The sequence below is a fragment of the Bubalus kerabau genome, chromosome 12 (assembly GCF_029407905.1).
Source record: "Bubalus kerabau isolate K-KA32 ecotype Philippines breed swamp buffalo chromosome 12, PCC_UOA_SB_1v2, whole genome shotgun sequence".
Classification (NCBI taxonomy): domain Eukaryota; kingdom Metazoa; phylum Chordata; class Mammalia; order Artiodactyla; family Bovidae; genus Bubalus; species Bubalus kerabau.
This window is the reverse complement of record NC_073635.1, coordinates 30,700,848-30,719,295: the sequence shown is the minus strand read 5'-3', so window position 1 is coordinate 30,719,295 and position 18,448 is coordinate 30,700,848. Positions and strand designations below refer to the sequence as shown.

Here is an 18,448-nt window from a genome sequence, read left to right as displayed (position 1 = left end):
TCAAGAGGCTTTTGAGTTCCTCTTCACTTTCTGCCATAAGGGTGGTGTCATCTGCGTATCTGAGGTGATTGATATTTCTCCCGGCAATCTTGATTCCAGCTTGTGTTTCTTCCAGTCCAGCATTTCTCATGATGTACTCTGCATATAAGTTAAATAAACAGGGTGACAATATACAGCCTTGACGAACTCCTTTTCCTATTTGGAACCAGTCTGTTGTTCCATGTCCAGTGCTAACTGTTGCTTCCTGACCTGCATACAGGTTTCTCAAGAGGCAGATCAGGTGGTCTGGTATTCCCATCTCTTTCAGAATTTTCCACAGTTTATTGTGATCCACACAGTCAAAGGCTTTGGCATAGTCAATAAAGCAGAAATAGATGTTTTTCTGGAACTCTCTTGCTTTTTCCATGATCCAGCGGATGTTGGCAATTTGATCTCTGGTTCCTCTGCCTTCTCTAAAACCAGCTTGAACATCAGGAAGTTCATGGTTCACATATTGCTGAAGCCTGGCTTGGAGAATTTTGAGCATTACTTTACTAGCGTGTGAGATGAGTGCAATTGTGCAGTAGTTTGAGCATTCTTTGGCATTGCCTTTCTTTGGGATTGGGATGAAAACTGACCTTTTCCAGTCCTGTGGCCACTGCTGAGTTTTCCAAATTTGCTGGCATATTGAGTGCAGCACTTTCACAGCATCATCTTTCAGGTTTTGAAATAGCTCAACTGGAATTCCATCACCTCCACTAGCTTTGTTCGTAGTGATGCTTTCTAAGGGCCACTTGACTTCACATTCCAGGATGTCTGGCTCTAGGTCAGTGATCACACCATCGTGATTATCTGGGTCGTGAAGATCTTTTTTGTACAGTTCTTCTGTGTATTCTTGCCATCTCTTCTTAATATCTTCTGCTTCTGTTAGGTCCATACCATTTCTGTCCTTTATCGAGCCCATCTTTGCATGAAATGTTCCTTTGGTATCTCTGATTATCTTGAAGAGATCCCTAGTCTTTGCCATTCTGTTGTTTTCCTCTATTTCTTTGCATTGATCGCTGAAGAAGGCTTTCTTATCTCTTCTTGCTATTCTTTGGAACTCTGCATTCAGATGTTTATATCTTTCCTTTTCTCCTTTGCTTTTCGCTTCTCTTCTTTTCACAGCTATTTGTAAGGCCTCCCCAGACAGCCATTTTGCTTTTTTGCATTTCTTTTCCACGGGGATGGTCTTGATCCCTGTCTCCTGTACAATGTCACAAACCTCATTCCATAGTTCATCAGGCACTCTATCTATCAGATCTAGGCCCTTAAATCTATTTCTCACTTCCACTGTATAATCATAAGGGATTTGATTTAGGTCATACCTGAATGGTCTAGACCATAGGTTAGATAAGCTAAAAATATGGACAATTTATAATTTTTTGAATTTCAAGTTTTCTTTAAGAATCCTCCAAAGTCCCAGATCAAGCAAAGGCATCACCATTTTTCTGGGTCCCTCAGGCTTTAACCCTTAAGAAAATCAACTTTGAATATTCATTGGAAGGACTGATGCTGAAGCTGAAGCTCCAATACTTTGGCCACCTGATGCAAAGAACCGACTCACTGTAAAAGACCCTGATGCTGGGAAAGATTGAAGGCAGGAGGAGAAGGGGATGACAGAGGATGAGATGGTTGGATGGCATCACTGACTCAATGGACATGAGTCTGAGCAAACTCTAAGAGATAGTGAAGGACAGGGAAGCGTGATGTGCTGCAGTCCATGGAGTCACAAAGAGTCAGACATGACTTGTGGTCTGAACACAGCAAGCTTTAAATGTGGGCTTCACCCTCACACTTCCTTCCTGTTTCCGTCCCGAAGTTTCAACCAGTCTTCCCTTGAATTCATCCATGCCTTCTTTCCTTTACTCACCTTAGCCCAGAGCCTCACTGCTTCTCTTTTGAAATATAAGTGTGTCTCAACTGTCCTCTGATCTCTTATTTCTTATTGATGCTATTGTCAGCCTGACCACCAAAAATAGATTTCCTTCTGTCCTAAAACAGAAACCTTTAACAGTGACTCCTTTAGAGTCAAGCCCAGCCTCTTTCCTCAGTCTTCAGGGCCCTTTTGCAAGCTAAGAACATTTTCACTGAACCCTAAGTACACATAGTCCACCCACAACCCCCACCACCCCCTCATCTTGTCCTGAAATCTCCCCAGCCTAAAATGTCCCTCCCCTGCCTTGTGCCTTGTCCAGATCTTTCAGGGTCATTTCAAGTCCTCCATGAAGACAGTTCAGCCCATCTAAGTTGACTTCTTTCTTCAGGGCCAGGGGACATTTTTCTGTGTTCCTCATGCTGACCCTTGGTCATATGCATTTTTATGTGACTGTCGGCCTCTGTGAACCATGTACCCAGGAAGGCAGGGATGGCTCTGGTCCTGAGTGTGTGCCATGGGACAGGCCTGTGCTAGGTGAGCGAGCAGCGTGAATAAAGGCATGGTTCCTCCTCTAAAGAGATCACGGTCACTTTTAGGGGACAAGTAACTCCCTGGTTGCAGGGTGCTATGATGAATCGCGGAGGACGGGCATCTATATCAGATGGAAGCAGTGTTGGGGAGGCTTCCCCAGGGGTAGCTTCTCAGCAGATGTGACCCAGGTAAGCAGAGATGGGGAAGGGCACGCTGGGCAGACATCTGGCCAGGAAGAGGGTGTAAGGCAGACTGGACCTTTCAAAGAACTCCTGGTAAGTGCTTATAACCTCTAAAAGGTTTCATTCGGAAACAGGGTGAAGGGAATCCTCTGGATACTAAAATGATCATTAATATGGTCTCTTCCTTCAAGGAGCTTAGAGTCTAGTGTAAATATACTCAGCTTCCAAGTGGAAGGATCCGTCACTTCAGTTAACAGAAAATATTACAGCTTCTTCATCTTGAAATGTGAGACTCAATTTGAACAGTCTGTAAATGATCTTATGACATAATTCCACCTCCACCCCCCCATTCTCTTATTTCCACTGTAAGCTATCCTGAAGTGTAGGTGGAAAGTCTGGAATTTCCAGGAGCTTCAGAAAGGCTCCTAGCTAAGAACATTTGGGTGGGGGTGCAGTGGGTAGGGGTGGGGGGGGGTGGGGGGTTGGGGGGGGTGGGGACGGGCTACTGTTCTGTCTGGAATTCCACCAAAAGTGCAATGTTGTGTCTTCTTCCTGAGGGCTCCTAACAAGGCAGTAGAGGATATTTTATCATCGACAGTAACTTGATAAATAGTTGTCAGCCAGCATTTGTCAAAGCATTCCCTAAGAGACACCCTAGTGAGATAGTTTAACAATTCCTTCTTCTGGGTCTCTAAAGTCTATTCATGGTAGGTACATCCCAGAGAAAAAGCACCTACCTACTGAGCACGAGGTGACCTCAGTCTTGGCAGGAATGAATTACAGCCTCATGTTATCATATTGTCATGCGGTTCCCTGTCTTTATAGAAAATCGTATTGTATACAGTGTTAATGTCAATTACTTCTCAATAAAATCAGAAAAAAAGAGGAAATCGTGTGTTAATCGTCTGCTTGAAAAATATTTGCGTCTTCTGTGCGATGAGTTGAAAACACGTCGTTTGAGATTTTTTAACAGGAACCTCTACACTTTCTAATTTCAGGAAAAATTCTGCTGGGAGTCTAAACAAAGTGAATAGTTAAGGCCTTTGCCTAGATTGAAGTCCTGGGTCCAAAAGCTAGATAGAGCACAGCTTAATTCAGCCCACAGTGGCTTGGGATGAATTGTGCCTCCACAGTCTGAGATGTCTCCTCTTGCCTGTTTGCATCTCCACGGCTCCTCCAATCTTTCTGGCTGCACATAAGGCAAAATTGCATAACCACTTTGCCTTTCGGGTTTTCCTAGAGAAACCAATGGTTATTTATTCATTCACCTGCCAATGAGCAATTGCGTGTTTGGGGTTTGTTTTTGCCATTGCAGTGTCTGCTGTTGATGAACAAGGTCGGGCAGGTCTCCTGGACCATGGGTGCACGTTTCCCCCACATACTTGTTTGAACTAGAATGAGCAAACCACGCCGCAGCAGCGTCGCTTTCGGATTCACCGGCACCGAACACCATTAACTGGACGTCGTCTTCCTCTGTCCTAGAAGCGTCGCAGTATCGCTCCATTAAAAAAATCTCCCTGTTGCCATTTTAAAATGAATTTTCCCAGAGAGGAAAAACAAAACGCTACCGTCCCTGGGTGGGCTCGAACCACCAACCTTTCGGTTAACAGCCGAACGCGCTAACCGATTGCGCCACAGAGACCCAGCTACCGGGGATGCGCTGCGGTGTGTACAGATTTCCGCGGCCGCAGCGGCTCCCTAGCTGCCCGGGGCGTTGCCTCGCGGGCACCTCGGAGAAGCGCGCCGAGGAGGCGGCGGGAGGAGCCGGGCGTCAGGCGGACATTCGGGCGGAGCCGCGGGGGCTCCTCGGGGGGCAGGGCGCCGCCCGCAGGCCCCGCCCCCCGGAGCCGGCCCTGGCCCCGCCCCGAGTCTGGCCCCGCCCCCCGGAATCGGAGCCGGCCCCGCCCCGGCGGCTTGGGGGTCGGCCGCGCCCCCTTCCCTCTTCCTGTTCGCGCGGGAAGGTGGCGGCCGCGCGCGGTGACCGTGACCGCGACCCCGGCGACAGGGAGCCTGGCCGCAGGGGCTGGACCGGGTGAGGTCGCCCGTGCTCCCTCGCCGGAGCTGAGAGGAACATGGATTTTGCCCCCACCCACCACCACCCTCCCAAATTATGACACCACAGATCCGCGGTGTGAATTTGCCATATGCGCTTCTGTGCTTGGTGCATGGAAAGATTTTTCCACCTGCAAGAACCACTGTTTGCCCTCTTTGGGTGGAGGGGGAGGCTAGGGCCCGCGCCGAGAATGCATGGTTTGGGGGACATCAGAACGGCCTTTATGGAGGGAGTGGCAATTCAGACACGCCCTGACGCTTGAAGTGGTCACTGCAGGCCCCCGGCTTTCCCTGACTAATGCACTGAGGCCTTGGAAGCCCCCTCACCCCCGCCCGCCCCGCTCCACGGAGGAGGGGAGTGGGGGCCTTAGCTTGGTGCCACACCCTGAGAACTGCCTGGTTTTCATTCTACTTTTGCCTGAAGTCAGATCTCTAGAGCTCCTTTGGGCTCAGCTCCCCTGTGCCCTCAGCACACCGAAAAGGAAATTTCACTCTAGCTCTCCACGTGCCAAATCCAGTCTAGTGTGTGTTCCTGTTTCCGTTCGGTTTACCTGGGAGGGGCCTTCCTCCAACTCTGGCTCCTGCTTTCCTCTCCCATCCCTCCTCCCTTCCTCCTAGTTCTTCTTTTCTCATCATTTTAACGGTGTTTGTTTTTAAAGCACACAGTTCAGTGACAATAATACACTCACACTGCTGTCAACCATTACCATCACCCATCTCCAAAACTAAAACTCTGCACCCAGTAAACACTCCTGTGGAGTATGTGTGTGCTCAGTCGTGTCTGACTCTTTGCAACCCTGTGCACTGTAGCCTGCCAGGCTCCTCCTTCCATGGGATTCTCCAGGCAAGAATACTGGAGTGGCTTCCCCTTTCCTGCTCCAGGGGATCTTCCTGACCCCTGGATTGAACCTGCATCTCTTGATTCTCCTGAATTGGCTGATTTTTTTTTTTTTTTTTAAACCACTGAGACAGCTGGGAAGCCCAAACCTGGCAACCACCATTCTACTTTCTGTGTCTAGGAATATGGCTACCCTCGGTCCACTCTGGAGAAGGCAATGGCAACCCACTCCAGTACTCTTGCCTGGAAAATCCCATGGATGGAGAAGCCTGGTAGGCTGCAGTCCATGGGGTTGCTAAGAGTCAGATATGACTGACTTCACTTTCACTTTTCACTTTCTTGCATTGGAGAAGGAAATGACAACTCACTCCAGTGTTCTTGCCTGGAGAATACCAGGGACAGGGGAGCCTGGTGGGCTGCCATGTATGGGTCACACAGGGTCGGACATGACTGAAGCGACTTAGCAGCAGCAGCAGCAGCTGGTACCTCATGTGGTGGAATTGTACAGTACTTGTCCTGTCTTGTTTCACTTAGCATGTCTTCAGAGTTCATCCACATTGTTGCATAAGTTGAAATTTCCCTCTCAAGGCGGAATTCAACCCTAACCCTTTTTAAGGCTGAGTCATATTCTGCTGTGTGTATGCACCACATTTTCTTTACCCCTTCCTCAGTTGATGGACGCCTGGGTTGCTCCCACATTTTTGTGGTTGTGAATAATGCTACAGTGAACACAGATGTGCACGTACCTCTTTGAGTCCGTACTGTTATTTCTTTGGGGTAACATATCCAGAAATACAATTGATGAATCATATGGCAGTTCGGTTTTTAATTTTTCATACCATTTTTCACAGCAGCTGCACATTTCACATTTGTCCACCAACAATGCTCAGAAGTTTCTATTTCTCCACATCCTTGCCAACACTTGCTGTTTTCTTTCCCTCTTCCTTTCTCCTTTCCTTCCTCCCTCCCTCTTTTCTTTCTTTCTCTTTCCTCCCTCCTCCTTCTTCCTCTCTCCTTTCTTTGTCTCTCCTTTCTCCATCTTCCTTCTTTCCTCCATCCCTTCCTTACTTTCTGTAATAGCCATCCTGATGGATGTGAAGTGTTCTCATTGTGGTTTTGATTTGCATTTCCCTAGTGATTAGCCCCACCAGGGCTTCCCTGGTGGCTCAGAGGTTAAAGCGTCTGCCTGGTATGTGGGAGATCCGGGTCTGGAGACCAGGGTCCGATCCCTGGGTTGGGAAGATCCCCTGGAGAAGGAAATGGCAACCCACTCCAGCATTCTTGCCTGGAGAATCCCATGGAGGGAGGAGTCTGGTAGGCTACAATCTATGGGGTCGCAAAGAGTCGGACACGACTGAGCGACTTCACTCACTCAGTGATTAGTGATGTTGAGCATATTTTCTGATCCTTCTTTTGGGTTCTCTGACCCTTCTTCTGCTTGCTTCCTTCTAGGTAGAGCCAGCTTTGCTTCTTAGGAGAAAGCTCTGAGTGATGGAGGCCAGTTTCTGATAAAGGGGGTAGGGAAAGACTAAGGGAAGCTGCAGAGTTGAGCCTGTGCTGTGCAAGGAGAGGAAATGAAGGAGGAATCTGCTGAGTAGGACTGTCTAGAGACCTTGTTTTGTTTATCTGTGTTGGGCAACTTTTGGAGTCAGTTATGTTTGATCTGGTTCTGTTTAGGAAAACATAACTGCCTGCAGCCATGTTTAATCTGGAGTTCATTTATGTATATGGTGCTTATGCGTGGCCTACAGGTGAAGAAGGAATTGATGAACTCCATCTTGGAATTATTGGAGCAGATTAGGTTTTCCAACCTGCACCTTTAAAAGTTAGCTTTTTATGCTAATTTAATGGAATTTTCCATTTGCACTTTCAGTTTCTCCTCAGGGACTGTGGGACTTTTTTTGGCCACCTTGCAGTGTTTACAAGGATCTTAGTTTCTTGACCAGGGATTGAACCTATGCCCCCTGCAGTCCTAACCACTGGACCTCCAGGGAATCCCCAGGACTGTGGGAAATTCTAATTTAAGTGTTTAAATGATGATCCCTATCCCTCACCACCGCCTTATGATTCCTGTTAGAAACACAGTGATACCTTTCGGATGTATAAGAAATATAACTCTATCTTTCTATGATTCAGTTCAATTTCTCTTTTGATTTCCTGTTCTGCTGCTGCTTAGGAAACAATCTCTTGTCAATTCAGGATTCCCTCTATCCCCTTCTCTGGAGTTGTTTCCAAGTGCTGAGGATTTGGTGGGCAGTCCTAATTTGCTCCTGAGTCACATGTGCACACAGGTTGCTAAAAAGGCAGTTTTGCTACTATTGAGGGTCCCATTCCTTTCCCCATTGAGGGAAAAGACTCTCTTGTGAAATTGACTGTTACATCACCATTCCATATAGTCACTCCTGGCACAATGCTGGCACTCCTGTCTGCTTATGGGATCTGTTATGGACTAAATGTTGTGTTGCCTCAAAGTTCACATGTTGGAATCTATTTGCCACTGTGATGGTATTTGGAGGTCAGGCCTTTGGGAGGTATTTTGGTGGGGATGTCATGAATGGGATTAGTGCCCTTTTAAGAGGCTGGAGAGATAGCTCCATCTTTTTCCGTCATGTCAGGGTACAACTAGAGATCAGCAGTCTGCAATACGGAAGGCCCTCACTGAAGCATGATCCTGCTGGCACCCTGATCTTGGACTTCCAGGCTGCACAACTGTGAGAAGTCCATTTGTGTTGTCTGTGAATCACCCAGGTTATGGTACTTTGGTACATAAGCATGAGCCTAGACAAGACTCCAAACTTCTCTTTTCTCATCAGCCCCACCCACACACCCCCATGTCTCCAGCCCCAGACTGTGGGATGTTCAATGGTTTAAAATTTTAGAGGCACCTGCATAGAAGGGAAACAAGGAAATAACCACTGAAAGTGTTCGAGTCCCAGCTGAAAGCTTAAAGGTTTTCTTTCAGTCATACTTGTTTGAAAATATTATCAAATTTTCTCCATTAGATTGAGCTCTGGGGTGTCTCCTGCTTCATATTCATGTGAATACAATGGTTTTCTGAAGAGAAGATGGCATTAATGGACCAATTATGTTTAAGTAATTATAGGTACTTATCTAACTAGAAAACAGGTGTTCTAGAAGCTAGATGATTGTGTCCATTGAAATGACACCCTCGACTAGAAGCTTCCACTAAGAGGTAGGGCCTCCAAGGACAGAGATTTCAGTCGACTTTGTTCTCTGCTGAATCCCAGCACCTGCCACGGTGCTCAGCACACAGCAGGTGCTCAAAGTAACTCCATGCAGAAGAGATGAATAAATGAAAACATAAGCCTAAAGGAAACTGGAAAAAATATGAGGAAAAAATTAACTTCCTAACACACATGGAACAACAGACTGGTTCCAAATAGGAAAAGGAGTACGTCAAGGCTGTATATTGTCACCCTGCTTATTTAACTTATATGCAGAGTACATCATGAGAAAAACTGGGCTGGAAGAAGCACAAGCTGGAATCAAGATTCCCGGGAGAAATATCAATCACCTCAGATATGCAGATGACACCACCCTTATGGCAGAAAGTGAAGAGGAACTCAAAAGCCTCTTGATGAAAGTGAAAGAGGAGAGTGAAAAAGTTGGCTTAAAACTCAACATTCAGAAAACGAAGATCATGGCATCTGGTCCCATCACTTCATGGGAAATAGATGGGGAAAGAGTGGAAACAGTGTCAGACTTTATTTTTCTGGGCTCCAAAATCACTGCAGATGGTGACTGCAGCCATGAAATTAAAAGACGCTTACTCCTTGGAAAGAAAGTTATGACCAACCTAGATAGCATATTCAAAAGCAGAGACGTTACTTTGCCAACAAAGGTTCATCTAGTCAAGGCTATGGTTTTTCCTGTGGTCATGTATGGATGTGAGAGTTGGACTGTGAAGAAGGCTGAGCGCCGAAGAATTGATGCTTTTGAACTGTGGTGTTGGAGAAGACTCTTGAGAGTCCCTTGGACTGCAAGGAGATCCAACCAGTCCATTCTGAAGGAGATCAGCCCTGGGATTTGTTTGGAAGGAATGATGCTAAAGCTGAAACTCCAGTACTTTGGGCACCTCATGCGAAGAGTTGACTCACTGGAAAAGACTCTGATGCTGGGAGGGATTGGGGGCAGGAGGAGAAGGGGACGACAGAGGATGAGATGGCTGGATGGCATCACTGACTCGATGGACGTGAGTCTGAGTGAACTCCGGGAGTTGGTGATGGACAGGGAGGCCTGGCGTGCTGAGATTCATGGGGTCACAAAGAGTCGGACATGACTGAGCAACTGAACTGAAGTGAACTGATTATATAAAGAAGATTTATCAATTAATATGGAAAAATACCTCTTTAAAAATTTATTTATGTATTGACCACACCATGTGGCCTGTGGGATCTTAGTTCCCCAACCAGTAATTGAACCCAGATCTTTGGGAGTGAGAGCTCAGAGTCCTAACCATTGGACTACGAGGGAATTCTCAAAAACTACCTCTTTACACCTCAACTTAAAAAAAGGGGTGGGGGGGCAAACAAAAGTTGAGACATGAGCAGAAGATTCTGAACTTACAAGTTATCAAAATTAAATGAAGTAAAAATTTTCCTTTTCTCAAATAGCAAAGCAGAAAGAGAGATATTACTAAAATTTTTATCAAGGACATCATTAGGGTCCACTGTTACACAGCACTGACCAAGTAAACTTGGGCTATTATTTCTGGATAGTAGATTGGTAAAAGGAACACTGAACAATGTTTATACCCTCTTTTTCTAGAAATTCTATATTTAGAAATCTGTCCTAAGAAAGTGACCAAGGATATGACCCAGGTTTTAAGTATATCATCACAGTATTATTTATGATAGTGATAAATAGGAAGGAAGTGGCAACCCACTCCAGTATTCTTGCCTGGGAAATCCCATGGACAGAGTAGCTTGGTAGGCTACAGTCCATGGGTTCACAAAAGAAATGGACATGACTTGGCAACTCAACAACAGCACAACAGGAAACAACTTAGATGTCCAGCAACAGGAAAAAATGATAAATTGTAGTATATTGAGAAAATAGAATATTAAATATATAGACATTAAAAATAATGTTTTGAAATATACAGTAAGTCCTGGTAAGTTGTTGTTTAGTCAATAAGCCATGTCCGACTCTCTGTCACCCCATGGACTGTAGCCCGCCAGGCTCCTCTGTCCATGGGATTTCCCAGGCAGGAATACTGAAGTGGCTTGCCATGCCCTCCTCCAGGGGATCTTTCCGACCCAGGGATCGAAGCTGCATCTCCTTAGTTGCAGGCGATTCTTTACTGCTCCACCACTGGGGAAGGACATAGTCTTGGTAAAGTGTTACGTTAAAAAAAAAAGCTACAGAATCCTATAATTCTAAGAATAGTATTTTCAAAGAATGTTTGACAATAGGCTATGATGAAATGTTAAGTGAAAAGGTCAGATGAAGAACTATGTCACTGTGATAACTCACAGCTGCATATTCTATGTGTCTCATGCTATTAGACACACTTATATATAACATCTCATTTTAGCCCATAGCAATCCTGTGGGGCAGACATCATTACTTATTCTAATTTTGCAGGTGGGGAACAGGAGCAGAGAGCTTTTGTTCAGGTTCTAGAGCTTGTGAATGTAGAGCTGGGTTCCAGACCCAGACTCACGTTCCATCAGTCACACTTGTAACTTGACCCACACAGCCTCTCACATTGCCTATACAGTATGAGCACAAATTGTGTGTGTGTGTGTTTATACATGAGTAGTGGTTCTGGGTATCTCTGAATGGTGATTTTATTTTTCTTCTTTCTCCCTTTCTACTACTTCCTCAAGCATTTGCAGCAAGCAGTACTTATAAAGAGCCAGTGATGAAAGGTGGCAGAAGCAGTTTCCTAAATTGCAGATAGAGGGTGGTAGGTGGTTATTCTTGGCTGATCTTCTCCATCTTGGGGCAGAGGAGTGCCAGCCTGTGAGGTGGTAACGTGCATAGTCCCGTGTCTGCACAGGTGGGTCTCTGCCAAGCCCTGTATGCCCGTCACCTGGTCTCTTTTCTCCAACTCTTTCATCTGCCTCAGAAAGAGTGTCTGAGGGACAGTAGATTCCTGTGGGGAATTTTACAATGTGCAATTCTTTAGAATGAATATGCTTTCATTTAAGAACTGATCCTTGAAATTTTGGGCTTCCCAAGTGGTGGTCATGTTGTTCAGTTGCTAAGTTGTGCCTGACTCTGTGTGACCCCATGGACAGCAGCACGCCAGGCTTCCCTGTCCTTCAGTATCTCCGAGAGTTTGCTCAAATTCATGTCCATTGAGTCAGTGATACCAGGTAACCATCTTAGCCTCTGCCTCCCTCTTCTCTTTTCGCCTTCAGTCTTTCCCAGCATCAGGGTCTTTGCAGGTAGTTCAGTGGTAGAGTCTACCTGCCAACATAGGAGACTAGGTACGATCCTTGGGTTGGGAAAATCTCCAGCAGGAGGAAATGGCAACCCATTCCAGTATTCTTGCCTGGAAAATCTCATGGACAGAGGAGCCTGGTGGGCTACAGACCATGAAGTCACAAAAAGTTGGATACAACTTAGCGACTGAGCATGCATGCACTTGAGATTTTTAGATGATTTCTACATTCTTAAAAAAATTTTTTTTGAACTAATATTTTTTCTTCTTTTACAATGAATTAATTTCATTTGGGAAGGATAACCCAACCTATAGGAGAATATTAAGACTTTAAAAAATTTGTAAGTTTAATATGAAATATTTAATGCATTTAGGGCTACATGGAAGTTAGCAGCTATTTGTTGAATCTCATAAGGAACCAGGTTAGTTGCTTCAAAGATTCTCCTTCTTTCAGAGACCTTCCAAGACATCAGTCTTGTCCACAGATCATTTTAATCTACTTTGGCAAGTAGGAGATCTATTAAAAAGGTTCAAGGCAGTAAGTGAGAACCGGGGGTCAGTAATTAAGGCATCTGAGGCAAGAGTAACCACTGAGCGATCAGTAAAGAGCCTTGGGAGGAGCTGGGTCCTGGGTCGATCCTTGGCAAGATCTTTAGATGGTGAGGAGAGGGAGTGGAGGTGTGGACCGTGAGGATGTATGACTGACTCAATCAAAGAAGAATATTTACACAGACCTTGGTAGGACATGAAGAAAGCTAAGTGCCAGTCTGGAGGCCCTTATATATCTGGTTAGAAAGTTTGCATTATTTTTTTAAATTTTATTTTATTGTTGGAGTATGATTGCCTTACAAGTATGTTAGCTTCTTCTGTACAACATGAATCGGTTATATGTATACATGAGTCCCCTCCCTCTAGAGCCTCCCTCCAAAAGTTGGCATTATGAATAATATTGTTCATAAGAGTATTGTTCATAGTGGTGGAAAATTTTAAATGACTTAAACATTCATCAAAGGAACAATGTCTGAACTAGTATGTTCTATGTATACAGTGAGGATGCACTGAAAATTTTGAATGAAAGAGATTGGATAACAAGGTGATGTGGAAAGTTAATCTGGCAATCAAAGGATGGGAGAGAAACTAGTGGGAAACCTAGTTAGGAGGCTATTTTGATACACCAGCTGTGAAGTGAGGAGGCCTTGTTGGGAGGGGGTGGTGGAAAATGGAAAGGAGACTCTAAAATATTGATTGCTTATTTATTTGGCTGTGCACTAGGTCTTAGTCGTGGCACGTGGGATGTTTGATCTTTGTGGCATGCAGGTTCTTTCATTTGCATCATACAACCTCTTAGTTGTGGCATGTAGGATCTTAGTTCCCTGAGCAAGGATGCAACCCAGGCCCCCTGAATTGGGACCATGGAGTTTTAATCCCTGGACCACCAGGGAAGTCGCTCGACAAAGGTTTTACAAAGGGAAAAGCAGTGGGATGACATTGATAAGCTGGAGTTATTGACGTGGTGCCATGGATGGCAATAACTCTGGCATTAAGAACTTTATTGGCCGCAACACCCAATGATTACATTTTTTAAAGAAAGAAGTTCCACAACTCTCCTTACATAATAGATGCTCAACACAATTTTTGACTGTGTGGGCTGTTCTAGGTGCCTTGTTCTATTGCTGTAGCCCTCGCTAACAAGGCTTACTTTCTGCTTTCTAAATATTGCTATGTTTAAGAATCCTCTTTCTCAACTGTATCTCTTGTGAAGAAGAATGGTTATTTTCGCTAGTATATTACAGAAGGCAAGCTTCCAGGAGAGGAGCTAGGACGTAAAAACTTTTTGGTTAAATTAAAAAAAATTTTTTAGCTTTATTGAACTATAAGAGAGAGATATATATCCATTCATCTTTTGACAGACACATAGTTGCTTTCATGACTTGTCTATTGTGAATAATGCTGCAGTGAACATGGGAGGGTAGATATCTCTCTGAGATCCTGTATTTAAATCCTTTGGATATATTCCTATAGGTGAAATTGCTGGACTTTATGGTAGCTTCCTTGATGGCTCAGCTGGTAAAGAATCTGCCTGCAGTTCAGGAGACACGGGGGATGCAGGTTCAATCCCTGGGTCAGAAAGATCCCTTGGAGGAGGGTATGGCAACCCACTCCAGTATTCTTGCCTGGAGAATCCCATGGACAAAGAAGCTACAGTCCGTGGGGTCACGAACAGTCAGACACAACTGAGCGACTAACACTTTCACGGTATTTGTGTTTTTAATTTTTTGAGGCATCTCTATACTATTTTCCAAAGTGACTGCCCAAATGTATATTTCCACCAACAGGACACAGGGGTTCTCTTTTGTCTACACCTTTGCTAACACTTGTTATGTTTTGTCTTTTTGATGATAACCATTCTAACAGGTTCAAAATGGTATATCATTGTGCTTTCTGATTTGCATTTCCCTGATGATGAGTGATATGGAACACATTTTCCTATATCTTCTGGCCATTTGTTTATCTTCTTTGGAAATGTTTATTCAGGTTCTGTGCCTGTTAAAAAAAAAGGCGTGTTTCCACTTGGCTTCATTAGGACAAGTGGTAGCACCACCTTTTACATGTAAGTCCAATTTTGCAATAAAAGATTACTTATATGGGCATAGGGCTTATACAAAATAAATTAAAAGTTGGATTTGTGAAATTTTCTAGAGACCAAGAAACTAGAAATAATTCACTTATTCAGTCAATATTTACTGAATCATTACTGTGTTCTCCAGGGAAGATAGAAAAGTCTCCTTAGGGTAAGAAAGGATTTCATTAACACAACACAATAAATATAAACATAAAATAAAGAGTTGATGTATTTGATTCTAATTAAAATGCAGAAGAACTTTTGTTAAACGAATAAGCAAAAAATAAATAAATGTAAATGACAAACCATGGTCTGGAAAGAATTTGCAACTCATGTAACTAGAAAAGCCTTAGTATCCAGAATTCATAAAAATACGTCCCAATCAGAAGACAAACAACAAAAGCGAGAAACAGGCAAAACATCAGTGGAGAGGAAACCCGTCATCAATAAACTTGTGAGAAGACAGTCAGCTCTTCTAATAACCTGGGACACATAGAATCACAGTGAGATGCTATTTCACACCCAGCAGATTGGCAGAGCTGAGGAAGCCTGACAGACTCAGTTGGTGTGGTGTGAGCGCTTGGTGCTTTCGTCTGCTGTGGGTGGAAGTTGGGGGCACACACCCTGGAGAACCGTTTGTCAGTATCCTGGTGACACTGGATAGACTCACTCCCTCCAGTGCAGTTTTTCATCCTAGAGATGCGTAGACAAGGATGTACACAGACTCTTATCTGTGTACTCTATCCAGTACTGTTCTATCCAATACTCTATCCAGTATTGTTCACAGTAGAAGGCGATGGCACCCCACTCCAGTACTCTTGCCTGGAAAATCCCATGGACGGAGGAGCCTAGTAGGCTGCAGTCCATGGGGTCGCTAAGAGTCCGGCATGACTGAGCAACTTCACTTTTCACTTTCATGCATTGGAGAAGGAAATGGCAACCCACTCCAGTGTTCTTGCCTGGAGAATCCCAGGGACGGGGAGCCTGATGGGCTGCTGTCTATGGGGTCGCACAGAGTCAGACACGACTGAAGCGACTTAGCAGCAGCAGCAGTGAACCGTTTTGTTTATTTTATTTAAATAAACAATAATGTATTTAATTTAAATTTAAATAAATAGATATATTTAAATATTAATATTTTATAAGTCCTTGGTGTACAAGTGCACATAAAAGTGTACATATAAGGTGTACATATAAGATATACATGTAAGTCATTGGTGTACATATAAGTCCTTGGTGTACATCATTTTAGTTCAACATCTCTGTGCACTCCAGAGTGATCACACGAGTCTAGTTACCTTCCATCACCATGTGCTTGGCCCCCTTCACCCATTTTGCCCACCCCACAACCCCTTCCCCTCTGATAACCCCAAATCTGTTCTCTAAGAGTTTATTTTTATTTAATTTCATTTATTCATGATATTAGATTATACACATGAATGAAATCTACATATGAGAAATGATAAAGTATTTATCTTTCTCCATCTGACTGATTTCACTTAGTATTTCACTTATACCATCAAGGTCAACCTGTATTGTCACAAATGGCAGGGTTTCACTTGTTTGGGCTGTGTAGTATTTCTGCTGTGTTGTGTGTGTTTGTGTGTGTGTGTGTGTATATCTTACATCGTCTTTGTCTATTCATCCCTCAGTGGATACTGAGGTTGTTTCCACATCTTGGCAATGAACACAGAGGTGCATATATCTTTTCAAACTAGTATTTTTGTGTTCTTTATATAAATACTCGGAGGTAGACTATCTGGATCATATTGTAGTCCTATCTTTAATCCTTTGAGAAATCTCCATACTGTTTTCCACAGTGGCTGCACCAATTTACATTCCTACCAACAGTGCATGAGGTTTCCCTCTTCTCCATATCCTCTGCAACATTTGCTCCTCCTTGTCTTTCTGATAACAGTCCTTCTAGCAGGTATAAGATGCTATCTCACTGTGATTTTGATTTGCATTTCCCTGATTATTAGTGATATTGAGCATCTTTTCATGTGCTTGTTGGCCATCTGTGTGTTTTCTTTTGAAACATGTCTATTCAGACGCTCTGCCCGGATTTCATTGGGTTGTTTGTTTTTTGTTGTTGAGTTGTCATAATAGTGCAGCATTTGAAATGACTCAACTGCTCATCAAAATGATGGTGGATAAGTAAACACAGTATATTTAAACATTGCAATACTGTACGGAAGCTTTAATAATGACTTGGGTCTTTATCAGTGTATATCAATTTTAAAATGTGATGTTGCACAAAGGATAGGTCCATCATGGTTGTCGTTCAGTTGCTCAGCTGTGTCCGACTCTTTGTGACCCTATGGACTGTAGCACGCCAGGCTTCCCTGTCCTTCACTATCTCCTGGAATTTGCTCAAACTCGTGTCCATTGAGTCAGTGATGCCATCCAACCATCTCATCCTCTATTGCCCCCTTCTCCTCCTGCCCTCAATCTTTCCCAGCATCAGGGTCTTTTCCAATGAGTCCACTCTTCGCATCAGGTGGCCAAAGGATTAGAGCTTCAACTTCAGCATCAGTCCTTCCAGTGAATATTCAGGGTTGATTTCTTTTAGGATTGACTGGTTTGATCTTTTGAAGTCCAGGGAACTCTCAAGAATCTTCTCCAGCACCACAGTTTAAAAGCATCAATTCTTCAGAACTTAGCCTTCTTTATGGTCCAACTCTCACATCTGTATACAACTACTGGAAAAACTGTAGCTTTGACTATGCGGACCTTTGTCAGCAAAATGATGTCTCTGTTTTTTAACATGCTCTCTAGGTTTGTCATAGCTTGCTTCCAAGGAGCAAGCATCTTCTAATATCATAGCTGCAGTCACTGTCCACAGTGATTTTGGAGCCCAAGAAAATAAAGTCTGTAACTGTTTCCATTTTCTTCCCATCTATGTTACCATTTATATAAAAGTAGTAAATAGACAAAGCAATGCGATATATTATTTATAGATCTATTTACATGCGATTATAATATCAGACATACACAGGAAAAATTTTAAAAAAAGTTCAGGAAAGCAGATGCCTCTGAAGAGGGAAACAGTTCATGGAGACAGGAGTCCCCCCCAACACACCATTGTCTGGCACCTTTTGCTCCTGGATAAAGTCTGAAGAACGTATAGTAAAATGTTAGGATTTGATGATGTTCTAGGATTGGTACACAGATTTTTGTTACTTTTTTTACTGTGGGGAAAAAACATACAACAAAAAATTTATCATCTGAACCATTTCTGTGTTCAGTACTGTTAAGCATATTTGCCTTATTGTGTGAACAGCTCCACAACTTTTTCATCTTGAAAAACAGAAACTTTATACCCATTAAACAATACCTCTTCATTCCCCAGTCCTCCCAGGCCCTGGCAACTACCACGTTACTCTCTGTTTATATGAATTTGCTTCCGGCTCTTCATATGAGTGGAATCATAACAATATTTGTCCTTCTGTGACTGGCTTATTTCACTTAGCATAATGTGCTCAAGATCCATCCATGTTGTAGCATATGTCAGAGTTTCCTTCTTTTTTTAAGGCCGCATTATATGTATATGTATGTATATCTGTATAGACCACATTTTCTCTATCCATTCATCTGTCAGTACATATTTGGTTTGCTTCCACTCCTTGGCTATTGTGAATAGTGCTGCAGCAAATAATGTGCAATGGACGTGCAGATATCTCTGTGAGATCCTGCTTTGAATTCTGTTGGATAGATACCCAGGAGTGGGGTTGCTGGGTCATATGGTAGTTTTAACTTTTGTGGAAGCTCCCTACTGTTTTCCATAATGGCTGCACCATTTTACGTACCTACCAACAGTGCACGAAGGTTCTAATTTCACTCCATCCTTGCAGACACTTGGTATCTTTTGTTCTTATTATGGTGACCCTTCTGAGTGTGAGCTAATACCTCA

The 18,448-nt window shown here is 43.7% G+C and overlaps 1 protein-coding gene and 1 non-coding gene across 7 annotated transcripts in view; one reads left to right on the top strand and one right to left on the bottom strand.

Annotated features, from left to right (window-relative positions):
- Positions 1-4,178: 4,178 nt before the first annotated feature.
- TRNAN-GUU (transfer RNA asparagine (anticodon GUU)) lies at positions 4,179-4,252 on the bottom strand. The gene has a single exon. It is a non-coding gene; the product is annotated as a tRNA-Asn (tRNA).
- Positions 4,253-12,512: 8,260 nt separating this feature from the next.
- The window catches only part of ALOX5AP (arachidonate 5-lipoxygenase activating protein), a 51,207-nt gene continuing 45,271 nt past the window's right edge, over positions 12,513-18,448 (top strand). For 2 of the 6 annotated variants that reach the window (XM_055541840.1, XM_055541835.1), the window contains exon 1: positions 12,546-12,700. Coding sequence is in view for 2 of the 6 variants with exons in the window: in XM_055541839.1 (XP_055397814.1) it covers positions 12,658-12,700 (43 nt within the window). In the remaining 4 variants the exon portion in view is untranslated. Of the gene's footprint in view, positions 12,701-18,448 lie in introns of all 6 variants that reach the window. The other 4 variants (XM_055541839.1, XM_055541833.1, XM_055541836.1 and 1 more) reach the window with 4 other exon arrangements.